General features: G+C 36.1%; 2 protein-coding genes across 11 annotated transcripts; both read right to left on the bottom strand.

Annotated features, from left to right (window-relative positions):
* Positions 1 to 36: 36 nt before the first annotated feature.
* LOC122577270 (39S ribosomal protein L55, mitochondrial) lies at positions 37 to 996 on the bottom strand. Its single transcript, XM_043748486.1, has 2 exons — positions 855 to 996; positions 37 to 573 (listed from the first exon to the last, which is right to left on the bottom strand). Exon 2 carries the CDS (start codon positions 570 to 572, stop codon positions 255 to 257), a length of 318 nt encoding a protein of 105 aa, XP_043604421.1. The 5' UTR covers position 573; positions 855 to 996; the 3' UTR covers positions 37 to 254.
* Positions 997 to 1,045: 49 nt separating this feature from the next.
* LOC122577266 (cystinosin homolog) lies at positions 1,046 to 16,056 on the bottom strand. Of its 10 annotated transcripts, none has more exons than XM_043748469.1 (12): positions 15,476 to 16,056; positions 15,083 to 15,205; positions 8,422 to 8,953; positions 7,936 to 8,042; positions 5,567 to 5,618; positions 5,390 to 5,480; positions 4,781 to 4,966; positions 3,859 to 4,099; positions 3,662 to 3,781; positions 3,289 to 3,577; positions 3,099 to 3,201; positions 1,046 to 1,332 (listed from the first exon to the last, which is right to left on the bottom strand). In XM_043748469.1, the coding sequence occupies exons 3-12, from the start codon at positions 8,429 to 8,431 to the stop codon at positions 1,209 to 1,211; spliced, it is 1,323 nt and encodes a 440-aa protein (XP_043604404.1). In that variant the 5' UTR covers positions 8,432 to 8,953; positions 15,083 to 15,205; positions 15,476 to 16,056; the 3' UTR covers positions 1,046 to 1,208. The 10 variants fall into 10 exon arrangements, with proteins under 10 accessions (XP_043604404.1, XP_043604403.1, XP_043604410.1 ...); XM_043748468.1 differs by having other exon boundaries at positions 15,496 to 16,056; XM_043748475.1 differs by lacking the exons at positions 7,936 to 8,042; positions 8,422 to 8,953.
* Between the last annotated feature and the right edge of the window lie 493 nt (positions 16,057 to 16,549).

The raw sequence follows: 16,549 nt of genomic DNA, 5'->3' as shown, positions 1-16,549 counted from the left end.
AATATTGTAATACTTATGATAGGAACAAATATATACTTACATTTAAATACATTTATTATTTTATTAAATTACATTTAATATGTACATGATGTGTTTCTATAGTACAGATCGTTGATATACTTTGAGATTTACTGTACTAGATGATCTATTTATAATCAAAAATAAACATGCAAAAAGCTAAACGATTATAATATAAAACTGTAATGTGAATTCCATGTGCAATATTTAAAAAATGATACAGTTGAGTAAATTATTTAATAGAACTGAGTTTCATCAAAATCATCTTCGTATTCTTCGACTATTTCTGCTTTAGCTATGGTCTTACGTTTCTCCAATCTAATTTGCTTCTGTTCTTCGGTAAGAGTCTCAATGTCGAGAGGAAGAGTAATTATCTTTCTTGGTTCATTGTATTCGATATTAATACTACTGCCATCTGATAAAACAAGATGCACAGGAAAAGTATTTAAATAAAATTTTCTATGCTTCTTTGTTATTGCTGCTGTCCAACAATTCAATTTCCTATGTAAGGATAATGCAGATCGTGCTGGTCGTAAAAGGGAGGATATATTCATTCTGAAATATGAATATTTAAAAAATCAATGAAAAACAGTAACTTAGTAACAGAAACAGTAATTTTATTTTGTCATTAGCAATCGATAAAATTATAATGAAAAATTACACATATCAATATCTACGCAAAGAGGTTATATTAGTCATTAAAGTTAAGATCTATTCGCGAATCATAATTCCATTACTATTTATTATATATTATTTACCTGTTATCTGACCATAACATTTTATAATCTTTCTCTGCAAATCTTTCTATAATCAAACTGAAAGTAAATTAAACTTACCTCTTTTCTGAATAGACACTACTACTCCGACTATATGTGCACAACACGTTCTGTTACACGATTAGTGCACAATCCGACCAGTAGATGTCGAACCGTCTTATCGAATCGAAATGAAATATCGATACTTTTTTAAATTGTAAAACCTTGGCGGTTTCAACGTGTCTTATTTCGGTACGAGTGAGTGAGATATATTTCGTTATAAAAAGAAATGAATTATTTGATTTCGCGAGTGATATTACACACGTGTATACATTTTGTTGTATAATTGCATGGTTTCGTAATTTTCATCGATGGATATACTGCACATTACTTGGTAAGAATAAAATTTTAAATAACGTATGTAAATAGACGGGGTCATGTCGTCATGGGATCGGTGGCAATGTCAGCGTCGCTTTTGCTATTTGAATCACAGATTAATGGATTTTCTTCCGATTTTTCGTAATTGTTACCAGGTATTCTAACATATTCTTTATGATCCCTGTGGAAAGTAATCGACATGTATATAGTTCTTCTTTATGATAAAATGATAAATAAAAAGAGTGCAGTTGTGTGTAGCGAATGATCCTATTTTTATATGGCACACGTTTTCTTCAGTAATATATATAATTAGTCCTCACTCGTTATAAGATGTTAGTTTAATTAGTTCTGTTAGTAAAGATACAAACCAACACACGTATACATACATAGAATTGCACGCACACATACACACATGCAAACTGATTTACTCAAAGTGGGTACACATCATTTATTTAAATCTTTCTGTGATTTAAAAATTTTAAAGGGATTTTATTGCTTTACTTTGTAGGAGTTTAATGAAGATCAATATAGTAGAAAGGCACAGAAATTATTAAAACTGTTGTAAGTTCTAATAATTAGACAATACACAATCACTTTATTATAATATACCTTTGATATAAAGGTAGTTCTAACATCATGCTGCATGCCTAAAAACCGCAGCACTATAAGACAAACTGTAATTTAAAATGCTTAATTTTGAAACGTAACAAAATTTTAAAATATTCATGTTTATAATTTGATCAAAGTGTACGAAGTCATGCAGATAATATTTATTGTAATTTCAAGGTAAACATATAAATGTAAAATCATAAACAATTACAGTTCTCAATAATTTATGAAAATTTTACTTTTTTGTAACTTTTATTTTCATACACTACCAATATCATTTGATATCTGCAATATTGTTTAACATATCAACGTGGTTAAAATTGTTATAATCAAGCTTTTACCTCTTTTATTTATACACAATTAACAACCGAGATTCGTTAAAATATTTAAAAATATATCAAAATAATCTTATTTACAACAAATATGCTTCAAATTTTTCACTGGATAAATTTTGTATAACTAACGTATACAATAACGATATGTGTTAAAACGTTTTAAATACTGAACGCTGCATTTCCATTTCGCGACTGAAATGAAATTCTGTACAACTTCTTTCCCTATCATATTCCTACTTCTGACTTCGGAAACCACAACAACACATATTTTTCAGAAGTGCCTCCGAGTCTTCGTCATATGAATTCTCTTGTTTATGCAGTATTTCGTTACTTCTTGCATTCTGGCTACCTACTCTGTAAGAATTTATGATTTTGCAAGCTCGTGCAACTTGGAAGGGAAAAATGCATGGTTGTGAGATGATTTTAAAACAAAATTGATGATGATAGGTACTTATATTCTGTTTTTGAGGTCAATCATCTGTTCACGGATAAATCTGCAAACAAATTTTTTTGCTGCCTCATATCTACGATTCGTACTAGCGAAAGCATGTACACATACTTATAAGAATTGAACTGACTTAAGCGGATAATAAGTAGTGCATACGAAATTTTCAATCAGATTTTACACATAGATAGATATGCATATTTATATATTAGCTTCTACGTTATGTTGAGTTTTTGGCTCATTTATGAATAGTAGACAATATTAATATTTGTTATGAAATAATTAAATATAAAGAATTAAGTGAGTAGAACTTATAGGACATGCAAGTTATTCATATTTTCACACGTGCAAAGACTATTACTTCCAATGCAAAGTGATACATAGAATTTCTGCTAATATCTCAATAGTGCGTTAGTACAAACAACATGCAGCTTGTAGTATGTTTTTCATGTCTGCATATTAGTAGCTTCTTAAGAAATATGATTATTTTTATTATTTAAATGCTTGTTAGTTAAATGGTTTATGATGATGAAAAAATGAAGATAGAGATATACGTACCTGTATAGTACATAGTGTTGTATAATGAAAAATATATCAAATGCGACTGAGAAAAATCCCAAACCAAATTTCGTGGGATCTCCGAAAATACTTTCCCAATCATCTAAAAGAGAAAGCTATCATTAGTTATTTGCCATTAAAACAGAATCGGTAATAGTTTGATGTTCTACATTTATTTGATATACGTTACCATAATTGTATGCATTAAGTATCATCTGTAGCATTGACAACATACCACCCGTAAAGTCTAAAAATATATTGCCAATACTCCAACCAACGGTGGACTTTCTTTTGTAGTTATAAAATGCTTGTGGAACGTATTTAATTAATGTTATACTCAATTTAACATAACTACAATAATACAGAAAGTCGAGCCATTTTATCGTTGTTATTATAGCTAATATCATAGAAACTAAGATAAAGACTACAAATATTCCGTGAATAATACGTGCTGTGATAGATACTCTTTGATTTCCCGTCTAGAAAGACAACGTCTTCATTAAAATTTATAAACATTTACAGAATTGCAATATGTTTATCTGCAGTAAATTTTAATTAATTACCTCATATATAAAGCACTGAATAATAGTTATCACAGTCGCAAATGTTGCGTGCAAAGCGAAGAAAATATCATTCACTTGTACAGGGTTTAAGCCTTTTGGATATCTTCTAAAATACTCCAGCTGAAAAGTGTGACATTAAGTAAAGCTGTGATTGAAAAATACTATACCAATTGCATTCATTGTATCATTTAATTTACCTCAACTTCTGGTATCCAATACAAGCCACAGTTGAAAAGTGCATACAGAATAAAGCCAACCAAATTCAATGACAAATAATCGAAATTTAATCCTACAACACTTTTGCGTTTGTAATTACTGTATATCTGTGGATAGAAGCTTACACTCCATGCTAGAAAGTATATCCATCCTACTACGGTACTTATGTGGTAAAGTGTATCTGATTTTTCAATGGTCACTCTAACAAATGCTTGGGAGTAACTGTAAAAATACAAAATATTAGTCACAGAAACACAAGATTCTATAACATAGCATTTAACAATTTTCTTCTTGATTCTTTTCTTACTTTAAATCAATTTTGTTTAATTGGTCTTGAGGTATTAAAATCACTCTAAAAAGTGTCATTATTTTTTTGGTGACAATTTCTAATTTTAATTAATTGAATGCAAACTTTTCAACACGAATAACAAAATGCAATAATGGTAAAAGAAAATGATAAGAGCAATTACACTAAATTTGGTTTTATTACAAATTTTAAGAATAGATAAATTAATATATCTGTTGTGGTAGCTGGTGTATCATGTTCTAGTTAGAACAGATGAACACAGACTGATTGAACTTTCAGTAGGGGAACCAATGAAAAGTATAGGTCAGGAGGTTATCTCTACAAACCACTAAATACTAATGTATGTAATGTAGATCAAAATCTTTTGCAAGTTAATCATAAAAGTAAAGATTGATGTTACCTTTGACCACAACACAACAGTACTTGATAGCGATGAAATCAATTTGTTCTAATCTATTGTATCTTTATTTTTTGTGAATCCATGTGTTCCTTATTTATTAATTTAAATGTTTATTTGCAAATTAAAGGGAAATAAATAGTATACCTTGGATTTTGATTTTATAGGTACTTATTCATTATATGAAAAATATACTTACTCTGTAACATTGTTAGGTGTGACATTAAGACTAACAATCGAGTGTCCTGCACTGCGACCATTTATAAGAATATCCCATTTATTCTTTGTATCGTTTTTAGTAATATAGATACTGGATGTGTTAACAGAAACTAAATCTGGATGTTGCACTTCTATTGTCACTGATACATCTTCAGATAAGTTCTTCCTGTATGAAAAAATTAAATAATTATTAACATTACTTTATGTTCTTTATATTCTTTAATTATATAACAATGTAGCTAATTTATAGTTACTCAGAAACATAGGAAAGCTTTATCTCAATTTGTTCTAACTATATTTTATATACTATTGATATATTATCAATATTACTGCTTTATATAAGGAACATTTCTAAACAGTAATGCAACATAACAATCAATTTGAATAATATTTTAGAAAATATGCTATGGAATTGAAGTAATGAGAATATCAGACTTATCGTTGGTAATTAGATGTTAAAGCAATATAAGTAAATGACACACATCACATAGTCAACAACAAACTCTTTGTGTCTGATTCAATAAACATGTTGTACTTGTTTCTTTTAGATAATCTTATTTTTATTTCTTTTTACGTCAAAAATACTTACGTCAGGTACAACTCAAATGATTCTTGACTATCTACGTGAACTATTAAATCTTGATTTGATACCTTAAAATCTGCCCGTGCCTTATCTGCAACTGAGGTATTAATTGTTATTTAACATAAGACAGAAAAATGCAGTTAAGATTATCTTATGTAATATAATCTATAAATTGTTGCATACCTAGAATCGTGATAATTCCTATATACCACATGAAGGCCATCTTTTGTGGCTTCTGAAATAGATCAAACAGACCTTTAGTTCCAAACTATTCTTGAACTTTAGATTTTGCATAACACTGTATTTAACTGTATTGATTAACTGTATCGATATCACTGTACTGATTGTAAGACAATTATACAAAGCAACCAGCAATTATGAAACAACTAGCTTGATTACAAAGTTATTAAAATTCTAATCTCAAAATATCACTACTATTTCCTGTTCTAATGCAACAGTTCTAACTCGCTTCTAACAAGGCTGACTAAACGAGATTCTATTCTATACGTCTAATCGAGAAGAGAATTTTTTAACTTCTGAAGGCTTTGACCGCTTAATACTCGGAAGAAACAAGGAAGTCATAGAAAGCGCCGGGCACTTTGTTGGATGCATGCTACTGATACAATCGGATAATCTGTACCAATCCTCCAGTTGTCATTCACGGTAGCCAGAATACGATAATGTTGCGTATATTTTCGGTCGAACATCGGGTACCGTTAATTTAACAATTATTTAGAAAAACCGATTGCCATGTTAACGCGACTACGAACGATACGTTCGCTTGTACAGACATTATGACTGCAAAAGCTCGGTTCCTATGGAAAGACACAGAGAGTATCGGTCGAACTTAACCTCGGAAGCGCGACGACCTCGATGAAACATACCACGAGGCGTTAAAGGCGATAAGACCTGCCGTTCTGGAGATTTTCAGCATTCCGTCCGAGTTTGGGCGAGCATATCGTTTGACTAGAGAAACTTGACATCACCGAATATTTCACGGCGACTCAACCGAAAAATCGATCGAGCCTGTACACTGTACACCTTTGAACCAGTTCTGAGTAAACGTAAATGGAAACTCCTGGCCCCTGGATAGCATGCATTCTCTGTTTATGTCATGCAACGATGCAACAAAACGCGGTGGCGTTAGTTTGAGGCAGGGACGTAAAGAAACCCCGTCTTCGACGAAAATTTGTCGTACTAGTAAAATTTTCCATTACAATAGTTACATATAAATGAAGTAGGAAATCGTATTTTATGCATATCGACGAGGACCGACTTCGTTTAAGATAAAACCTTAGAATTGATTTATTTGAATCTGACGATGTCTTTCGAAAGTTTTGAAATTAATCTGATGTAAATTTTTCGCGAAATTACATATTCAGGTAGAAGAGTAAAAGAGGTTTCTCAGCCTCGTATCGAGATATTTGCATGTAAATTGCGAGTCGATGTCATTAACGAGTTCCATAACGTGATAGTTATCGTTTTGATACGCGATGTTTCATTATGCCGCGGTTTTTTTTTTCATTTCATCGCATTACATTCTTTTTCCTGCTGTTCATTTTCGTAATGCTCTCGGTAGACTGGCACCATCCTTTTTCTAGGCGAATTATGGACCTATTCGGAGATAATGGACCATCTATTTTTTTCATTATTTCTCTTCGCTGCTATAAAATGCTCCAATATTATAGCCACCCATATTATTTCCCTTCCTTTTTAGTTAACCTTGTACAATTAATCGTTTCACAGAGCTATATTATTCCATTGCTACGCATTTGTGAAAGTAGAAATTATTCTCGTTCGAATTTTTCTCGATTCCCAATTTCTTTTTTTATTCATTCTCGAGCGCGTATCTTTCTCTTACAGCTTAGTCGACAATTACTTTTAACGCCATTTCGTTCAAAATATTCGAGGAAACATCTGTTACCAATTATTTTGCGAAGCAAAAATTATTTCTCGGGGCGAAGAACTTCTCGCTGTTAATGAAATCGTTCCACTAGAACGGAGAAGGTCGCGCGTTTTAGCACGTTCGAGCAAGATTCAGCGAGAATCAGTAAGCAGCCGATTTTCCGCGATAACGTTACGTTAATACTCTGCATTCGGCAATTCGGAAAATTCTGTTCCGACAAGTAGTTCGTGAGTGAACGGTACTCGTAAGCAGAGGGAGAGGCAGAGGCGGAGGCGGACGCGGACGCGGAGGCAGAGGCAAAGGTGGGTGGGCGTGTGTATACTCTCTCTACACATTTTGAGATAGAATAAATCGAAAGAGAGATCGACGTTCGAGTGCACTCCGTGTCCCAAAGGGGCCTTCGCGAAGCTTACACGGAAACAGCTCTGAAAGTCGATCGGCAGTCTGCTGCCGCTTTTGTTGACGTATACAGGCTACTTCGCCGTCAATATTTTCCTTTGCATCATAGCTGGCCGAGTCGAACGGACCTAATCCTTGAAGATAGTCCCCCCCCCCCTTCGTTCCGTTCCTTTCCTTTCTATCAATTTCAATTCGTCTTCGATATGGATAAACAAGATTGTTCCTGGCCGGACGTTCGTCGATATACCTCCGAAATTATTCCTTCGAATCGTCCGCATGGAATTTCCCAGGAAATATTCCTTTCCTCGTTCTTTTCTTCAGATTTCAAGATTCGGGAGTGCCTGTCGGCGTATCCTGGAAATTTCCAAAGCGTTTGAAAATGTTTTCTTCGACGGAATGGTCGACGGAAATCTGCGAGCATCGTCCGCCGATCGATTTCGGATAAGCGAATAAACGTTTACTTATCGTCTACAATCTGTAGTATATGTTAAGAACATCCTGTTGTTCGAACGGCCTTCAAAATTCAAGAATTTCTATATCTTTTAAAAATATGCTTGGAATTCCACTCCTATTTCTTATTGTCTTTTTATTTTCAACTTGCTATCGCGACAAGATCGGATAATTTGGTGTACGTTCGACGTATCGCGATAAGAACGTTCGAATCGGCTCGTAAAATGACGTAAATTATCGCGAAGTGATCTTTCATATAGTTTTGAATTCTATCTGTTCTTACCTGTACACATTCCCCAGTATTCTAGTTATTTGCTGCTTGATAAACTTAATACGCCCGAATGGGTCGAGTGTCGATGAAGTTCCATCGACATTGTGGAAACACTGTTATCCACGTTGAAAGGCACGAAATACATATGACAGAAGAACTTTATCGAAATGATAGAAGTGAGAGAGAGTCAGCTAGATAGACAGATGGATGCTCTTAATTTATTAACATAGATTAACGAGCAAGTCGTTAATAAGCAAGTAATTACTTATATTATATCCAAGTAAATGATATAAAAGAATTGGAATTTATCTACGTATTACGTAAACACTGTAAATATTCCGAAAAAGTGAAAGACGAATGAACGATACATTACGTATTGACGATTGTCATGTATTTCTATTTATTGACACTACGAAACGTTTTCTTATCTGGAACGTATGTGTTTGCATCCGTTGGCCCCTTTTTCAACCTTTTCGTTAGATATTTTTTGCCATCGCATACGGTCGCGTTATCTTTCGGCCAGCAGTTGCATTATCCTTTCATCCTGGAAACAATTTCGCGAACAGTTTTGCGTGAGCAGTATTAAAGGCTAGTCCGCCAGGTAATAACGGTTAGCATAAATTAAAGATTAACTTTGCCGGCTGGATCGGGCAACGTAATGCTCGTTCCATGTTAATTTCTTATCGCCGGCAATTACTTAATCGCACGCAGTCAAATGCACGTTGAAGCCACGTCCCTGGTTAATTGGGATGTGAAGAAACATTCGTGGAACGAGCTTCGTTTCATGAAATCTAGCAACCGCACTAATGAAAAGAAAACGAGACAGCGAAAGCAGAGTATCACAATCGTAGAAAGCTTACTGCTAGTTTGAGCAAAAAATACACGAAAATACAGATAACGTTTAGAGAATGTTAACTTCAAATAGAAATACTATTATTGCGCAAGATCGGCAAAACGTCGAGTTATGGAACCGATTTGTCGCGTTTGTAATTTCAATGTTATTGAGCGTCACTGCAACGATTTTGTTGCGCGGATGAAATTAGACTTTACAGTATGAAACGCGCGTACCGATACCAGATGCGTGTCACACGTTTCGTGCACCACGAACGACAATCACCATGAATTTCATAGAGAAAATTTAAAAAATAACGGAAATAACGATCTCGCGGCAAGATTTTATGGCAATATATCGCTGTTCTTCCATAGTATTTCACGCGATTTTCGTGTCTGCCGCGTGCTGCTGCTGTGCCCTTATCTTAATATTTTAAAGCGTCTTATTTGTTCGGCACAGCGTTATCGCATTTCGTTTCACATTTTTAATTTAAATTAATCACAACGTTGCATAATCTGCCGGGGCGGGACGCACGAACGTATATATTTCTCTAATATGTATATTATGTCTATTTTGAACCGAATGATTCAATCAATTCAGTTCGCTGCAAGTTCATAGATCAAATTTCCGCTTCGCTTCGGTTAATATCCCACAAACATTAACTTGGTGTTTTCAACACATTATATCCTCCTTCTCGTCACTTGATATATTCCCTGGCTTTTCAGCCTTGCTTTTTCTTTATATCGTACCCTTCTCCAATGTAAATTCACGAGCTTCGTTGCGCTGGTCTCGCCTATTTCACGAACCCGATCCTTATAGAATATTAATGTAGCTCTGCGTACTCCATTGCTGTGGAATCGCATTTCTCTGGACGGTTTTGATAACGCGAAATCGCAAGTAATAACGTACGCGAGATAAAAGATTTTATTCCACCGTTCCGCCGGGTTAACGTATTCTAATTAACGATCGACTCGGTCGATAGAGAACTGCCAGGGATCTGATACTGACACTTATATCGTGATATCGCCGGAAAAATCGTTACGCGGAAGTAGAAACAGATAGCAGATAGCAGGTTGACCGATTCCATGCGACGATAGTTCGATCGTGTAATTTGCCCGGGTAAACGGAAACTTGTATTCCTAATGTCGCCTGAACCCGTCGCTTCGGCACGCCGGTTCGTATCCAAGGAAAACTTCTTTTTCAGAGTGTTTCAGGCGTTCCAGCCGATTTCCAATGTAAATTTACAAGCTCGTGGCGGCAGTTTGGCTCGGTCTGCGGATTCCATTCCTATCGAATATTAATGCTCGGAACGCGGTCTGCCTTTGACCTTTTCCGAGATCCGATTTTACGAGGTACGATCGAAAACAAGAAGAAAGAGAACAAAACAACGGCCTAGTTTTAAAGAACATTACCCACGATACACTCGAACGCTACCTCGAAAAAAAATCTCCTTCTCCTCTTTCTCCTTTCCCTCCTTCTTTCCTATATACAATCGAAAAATTTCGTTCGACGGCGAAACGAAAATGGGTTTTTGGAACTGTTGGCGGTGACAGTGGTCGACAGGCCGCCGCCTGCTCGAAAACTTAATTACTCGCTCGGACGAAGAAAGTTCGGACGGCGGGGAAATTTATTCTTCGTTATTACGATCGTTCGCCGTGCTGTCAGCATCTCGAACGAGTTCCGAACTTCCTGTCCTGAGATTTATATCTGATTTTGTTAATTCCGGAGAAAGCGTTTCAAAGAAAGTTTCCCAACGTAATTCCTTAACGAGCGTTTTTCATTTCAGATATTCCTTTCATCGTGGTACGTCTTACCGCTCAACCATATTATCTCCGCTGGTTCATAATGGTATCATCGGTAAAAGAGAATGCCGGATCGCTGCGGCTGAGGTAAGTAACGTAACGTACGAGAAAGCAGTACAATTTTTTATAATAAATCTACAGGATCGTGCTCATTGGCAATGCGACTATCTTGACGAGCCGTAAGAGACATAATTTATAATTGAATAACTATAATTTAATAACTGATAAAACGATCTAGGGCAAAGTACGTTGCGAATATTGATGCATGCCGCGATAGAAACGTAGAAACACGAGTAATTGATCACTCATTTTAATATACGTACTATTAGAGCATGGAAGATACTATCGACGCTTCTTCTTCTTCTTACGATTTTATTATTTTATCTAAGACACGAGATCGAGTAAAAGCTCGCTTAACATTTAACTTGGTTTGCGACATGAAAGACAGGCTCGTTACGATATGATCTCGCAGTTGATCTTGTTTCAAACAGTCGTACAAGATAGCTTTCCTCGCTAGTAATAATTAAGGAGGTCGATAAGTCGATCGATCGATCGACCGCCTTGATGTTTCAGCGTCCCCTTTCGTTTGATCCAAATACTTGGCTATTTTCTACCATGATTGAAGAAGATCATAACGGTTACATATTCATAATGAACATAATTATTCTGCGAATAAATTGCGCCAATGAAGATATCCTAGATTTGTGTGACTCGTGTGTCGTTACTAAGTACGAACCATTTATGTCGCGTTACATATTCCGTAAGTGTTTGAACGCGACGCCAAAGGCAATGATTTTTTTTAATCGATTACGCGAGAGGGACAGATGAATGGAAATACTTTTGAAAGTACGCGGACACGCGAAACATTTGCGAAAAAGGAATGTTTATTACGATGAAATAGCTCGCTTCTCCGCAGAGATACTTTTCGAAGCAGTGACCAGTTTGAGATGCGTCTACCTTAATTGAAGCGTGATACGTTGCTTGCGTGTTGCATTTTTAATTCCGTTGTAAAAAAAAAAAAAAAAAGAAAAAAGAAAAAAGCGAAACGTTGTTGAGCTCGCGAGTCTGCCTGATTATACGCTTGCTTCCATCCGCGCGTTTATAATTATTTCTCTCAACGGCAGATGAAAATTCGGAACGGAAGATCTTTGGACACAGCGGGAAGAAGAAATAAAAACGGAGGTGCCTCGGCAAAGTTTTTAACCGACATGACGGAACGAATTATGACTAACGATAGAATATAAAAGCGTACGTGTGGAAACACATTACAGATAATGAAAATGAATTATGTTCATCTATAAATCATAACGCGAACGTATTGCTTTATCACTCATTGTCAGTAAACAAATTATTTCGAGTATCCAATAAATACGGGCGCGCTCGAAAATAAATTTCCAATTATTTTCTTCGTCCATTCTGTCAACGTGAAGAGCTTGATAAATGTTAATTCATCGTTGGTCATTCGGTCGATAAATAAAAATAAAAGCGACGAAAGAAATATGCACCGCATTAATATTACGCATTATAATGCTTGAAAAAGATTCCTGGAATAGGTTACATTATTTCTGGAATTAAAATGTCGTATTAATTCCGTTTTTTCTTTTTTTTTTTTTTTTTTCATCCCCTCGACGGAGCGAATCGTAATTTCGCAGCTCTCCAGATGGAATAAAATTATCCTGATAACGCGAGCTTCAACAGCGTAGTTCCACTGAAATTGATTTAATCATTTTTCGAATAGCACTAACATTCCTTTTAATTCGGCGACGGTCGATCGATATCAATCATTCCTCTTTCCCAATAAATTACCATTGTTACGGAAGTTACAAGATATTATAGTTAAAATACCGGTCGATTAATTACACGAATCACTAGAAATCTAATCTATATCCTTATAATCTATTGTTTTTATCCTACAGTTAAGTTTAATTTACAGCGGGATCGATAAAATTGCTTTAGAGATAACTCAGGAAGATTAACGACAAATTTTTCTACGGTATTATAAGTTTGTATATATATCTTCTTGATCAATGGACTGTTCGAATTTGATCCTTTATAAGTCTCTAGGAATTTCAGAAAAGATAATGAATTATAGGGGCAAAGTAACAGCCGCTAATTATCGTGGGATTCTTTAGCGATAATTAATCTTGAACGCTTTGTTGTATACAACCCGCTACGTCGCCATTAATTGACCCTTTTCTCGAGTTAAATGATTTATCGTTTCGCGTGAATCACTCTGTCAACTTGTACGCCGTGTCATTGTGATATTGAAAAATTAAGACGTCGACCACCGATCGGCTCGACGAAATTTAAAAAGCCGCATTTTTCATCGTTCATCCACTCGACTATATTCCAGGCATTTCCACTCCTTACTCCGACAATGATACGTTCTTATTCATTACGGCACTGCACTATTTCCTGCGACCTTGTTGCTTCAAATAAGAACAATTTTCTACACTTGGCAGCGTTTCTCGCAAAACTCAAACAATCGTAGGAGTCGTAATAGCTCTTTTCATATGTAGTTTTTGTAACTCGTCATCTTGTCTTGCTTCGGTTACAAACAACGTTGCTATCGACTGGCGGAACGACGATTTATTTAGCCGTGTCACGTGGAAACGGTGTTATTCATTTACGAATGCCTGCTCATATCGTAAATCGTGAATTCGAAATTCTGCTTAGTTGGAACGTATAATTAAACGACTAAATCGACTAATTCTCACGATCAATTTTAAAAGAAGCATCATAAATTACAATTGCTGTCGAGTAATTGGGAAATAGCAATCGATTTAATTCTTTATCCATCGTCGATATAAATCTACATGCTACAGATACCCGTCGTTCTTAGACAACGATAAGCTATTATCAGTTATTAGGTGATGAAAACATCTCTTCTTTCGACTCCATTTAATTCGATAAGCTTATCTGATGGCAATCTCTTGCCGCTTCCATATCATCGTCCGTTCCTTTCTCTCAACAGCGTCTATGTTTAATAATAGATCATGCGCCGTTATATACACAAGGCGTTTCGAATCGAAAATATGTCGACGGAGTTTCAAGAAATTCATGTCCTCGGTTACGATTTGCAAAGTACTTTGCTTGCGAAAGCTGTCAATGGCGTTTGGCAGCGTATCGCGTGTATAGAAACGTGTCAATGACTTTTGTATTCGGCCTCGTTTCCCGGTTTCCACCGACCGACGAGTACCGAATCGATTTCGATTTCACGGCCAGTTTCACGGGAATTATATTGTGTTACAGAATCGACGAAAGTGGTGGACGTGCTCATTGCGAATTTTTGCCAATTCGATCAATTTAGTCCCCCGAAAAAAAAAGAAAAAAAAAAAAAAAAAATAGAAAGGAGAAAATACAACTCGGTTATTTCTTCCCGAGCACTTTTGAGATCTTTCTTTCGAACATGATTTGCAACTTAAAAAAGTTTAATTTCGAAACAAGAAAGGTGTACGTGTATATAATGTATAACGTCAAGTTTACGAATCGTATTTATAACTGCTAAAACTTTTTGCAACTCGACCACCATTCCCTTTCTATTTTTCTTTACTCAACTGTATTATTAAAAGTCTTTCCATGTTCACCGCTTTATTAATTGAAGGGTAAGACTCTGGCAGTGTTTTAAACTCCTAAACTCGAGTTGCAGTGAGTAGAAGAGGTCTAATCAAATGAAGGTGGAATAGCGTATATTATGGCAAGTACTCGTTTCTAGAAATTATAATATATAAATTTTAACGTAGAATGAGAATCAAAATTTTCAGCTAACGCTTAATATCCAATGTTTAATCTCTATCCTACGTACGGAATAATATATCACGTTCGTTCTATCGTCTATAACAGATCGCAAGACAGAGACATAGAACGAACAAAATGGTATTCGATGCTTGTTCGGTAATTCGTGACTGATTTATTCATCGGACGGCGACTCAAATTCCGCATCATTGGCTAAACGGTCAATTTATTTCTCCAACGTTTTGTCCAGTTTTTATTAGATCACGATTTACGGATAAATTGCTCCGCGGCTTCGCTCACTCACCTGTCGAATTTCGTTCGGCCGCGATAGATCAGATGACAGTTAAAGCCTGCAGTAAGCGAATCCGATACAGAGACGTCCAATCTCTCCGCGCTTTAAAAACCTCTTTCCTCTCTTTCGAGCTACCTGCAAGAACAAGCTTTCCATTAAAACTCGTCGAGACGGACGTGTTTCTTCCGACGACGAACGGAAACGATTTAATTTGTCTGCGATACTTTTTATAGTGGCTTCGTTAACTTCTATGCGAATTTAATCGATCAATCTCGAATCGTTGGTTTATTTAATTTTTCGAATTTCCGCGCAATAATTATATCTTGATATAATTGATGCAAATCTTTCACGTGACTCGTGACTATGATCGAAGGAAAAATTTAACAAATTTTTACGACGGTATACCTGTCTATCGTGACGCTCACCCGTCTACGTATCTTCCAATCATCCAGTCATTCGGTGCAATTTCATCCAGGCGAGCACGCACTCTCGACACCCAGTTTGTCCACATTCAACGACTCCAGTTTGCCGATCGCGAAACTTCTCAGGGCTTCAGCCTTGAACTTGCAACGAAACTGTCCCTCGTTCGCACCCGATATCTTTTTCGACTTGGTCCAAACATCGGCTCTTCTTCTCTAGGTCGAATCGCCTATTTTCTTCTCCTATCGGTATTCTCTCCCTTCCTCTCTCTCTCTCTCTTCCTCTCTCTCTCTCTCTCTCTCTCTGTTTGCCGAAACGAGAGTAACTCGAACGTTTTCTATGCGCGATCACGGCGAAACATTATCGGTCGGAGCGACGACGAAAAATAACCCAGCCCGAGGTATAATTATGACGAAATCGCTGGCTCGTTCAAGGTCTCGGGCAAATTCTATCGAAAGTAAAAGGAGAACGGCTCGTTCCTCTTTTCCCTCGCCCGACCGAGATATCGTCGAACGATAGAGGAGAACACTATCGCATTGGCGAACGCGATTCGCAATGGCTAGCGCGAGCCTCTCGTACGTACATATAAATCTGTTGTAAGAGCCTCTCCCCTCCCGGCAAAATCCTCCCTCTCCGACCCGTCCCTTTCCCATACGACGCTCAATTTCATGACCGTCTCCTCGGCTATCTCGGCTTTTCCCAATGTGCTTTTACCGTCTCTTCTGTTTTACATCCTATACACTATTTCATCATAACGCCAATTTCTGCGAATCTGATTTCAACGAAATTTTATAGAAATCGTCTTACGATCGGATAATCTACGAATCTGAATTCCGTTTCGAATGGTGCAATAAACGAATCACGTTAAACTAACGTCGTCGATAGATATAATCTTTGAATAAGGAATTCAGGATTTGGAAGGGCATTAATGATAAATAACGATGCGTTATTTACGCGAATCGAGCCATTAACGTTACAATGTTGGCAAACAAATCAATCTGTCTTTAACTTTCCCCGATCCTCGATTGAATTTTTACTCTCCGCTTGATAGACAAGATA

The sequence above is a fragment of the Bombus pyrosoma genome, linkage group LG18, assembly GCF_014825855.1.
Source record: "Bombus pyrosoma isolate SC7728 linkage group LG18, ASM1482585v1, whole genome shotgun sequence".
In the NCBI taxonomy this organism is placed as follows: domain Eukaryota; kingdom Metazoa; phylum Arthropoda; class Insecta; order Hymenoptera; family Apidae; genus Bombus; species Bombus pyrosoma.
Note: the sequence above shows the minus strand (reverse complement) of the source record. Positions and strands in the feature narration are given on the sequence as shown.

Excerpts from the sequence above, each read along its gene's own strand:
- LOC122577270 (XM_043748486.1), bottom strand. The coding sequence starts at position 572 with ATGAATATATCCTCCCTTTTACGACCAGCACGATCTGCATTATCCTTA.
- LOC122577266 (XM_043748466.1), bottom strand. The coding sequence starts at position 8,109 with ATGCTCGCAGATTTCCGTCGACCATTCCGTCGAAGAAAACATTTTCAA. Across the intron at positions 5,481-5,566 it reads AGGAATTATCACGATTCTAG|TTGCAGATAAGGCACGGGCA; the intron begins GTATGCAACAAT and ends TTAATACCTCAG. Across the intron at positions 4,967-5,389 it reads TCATTTGAGTTGTACCTGAC|GAAGAACTTATCTGAAGATG; the intron begins GTAAGTATTTTT and ends TTTTTCATACAG.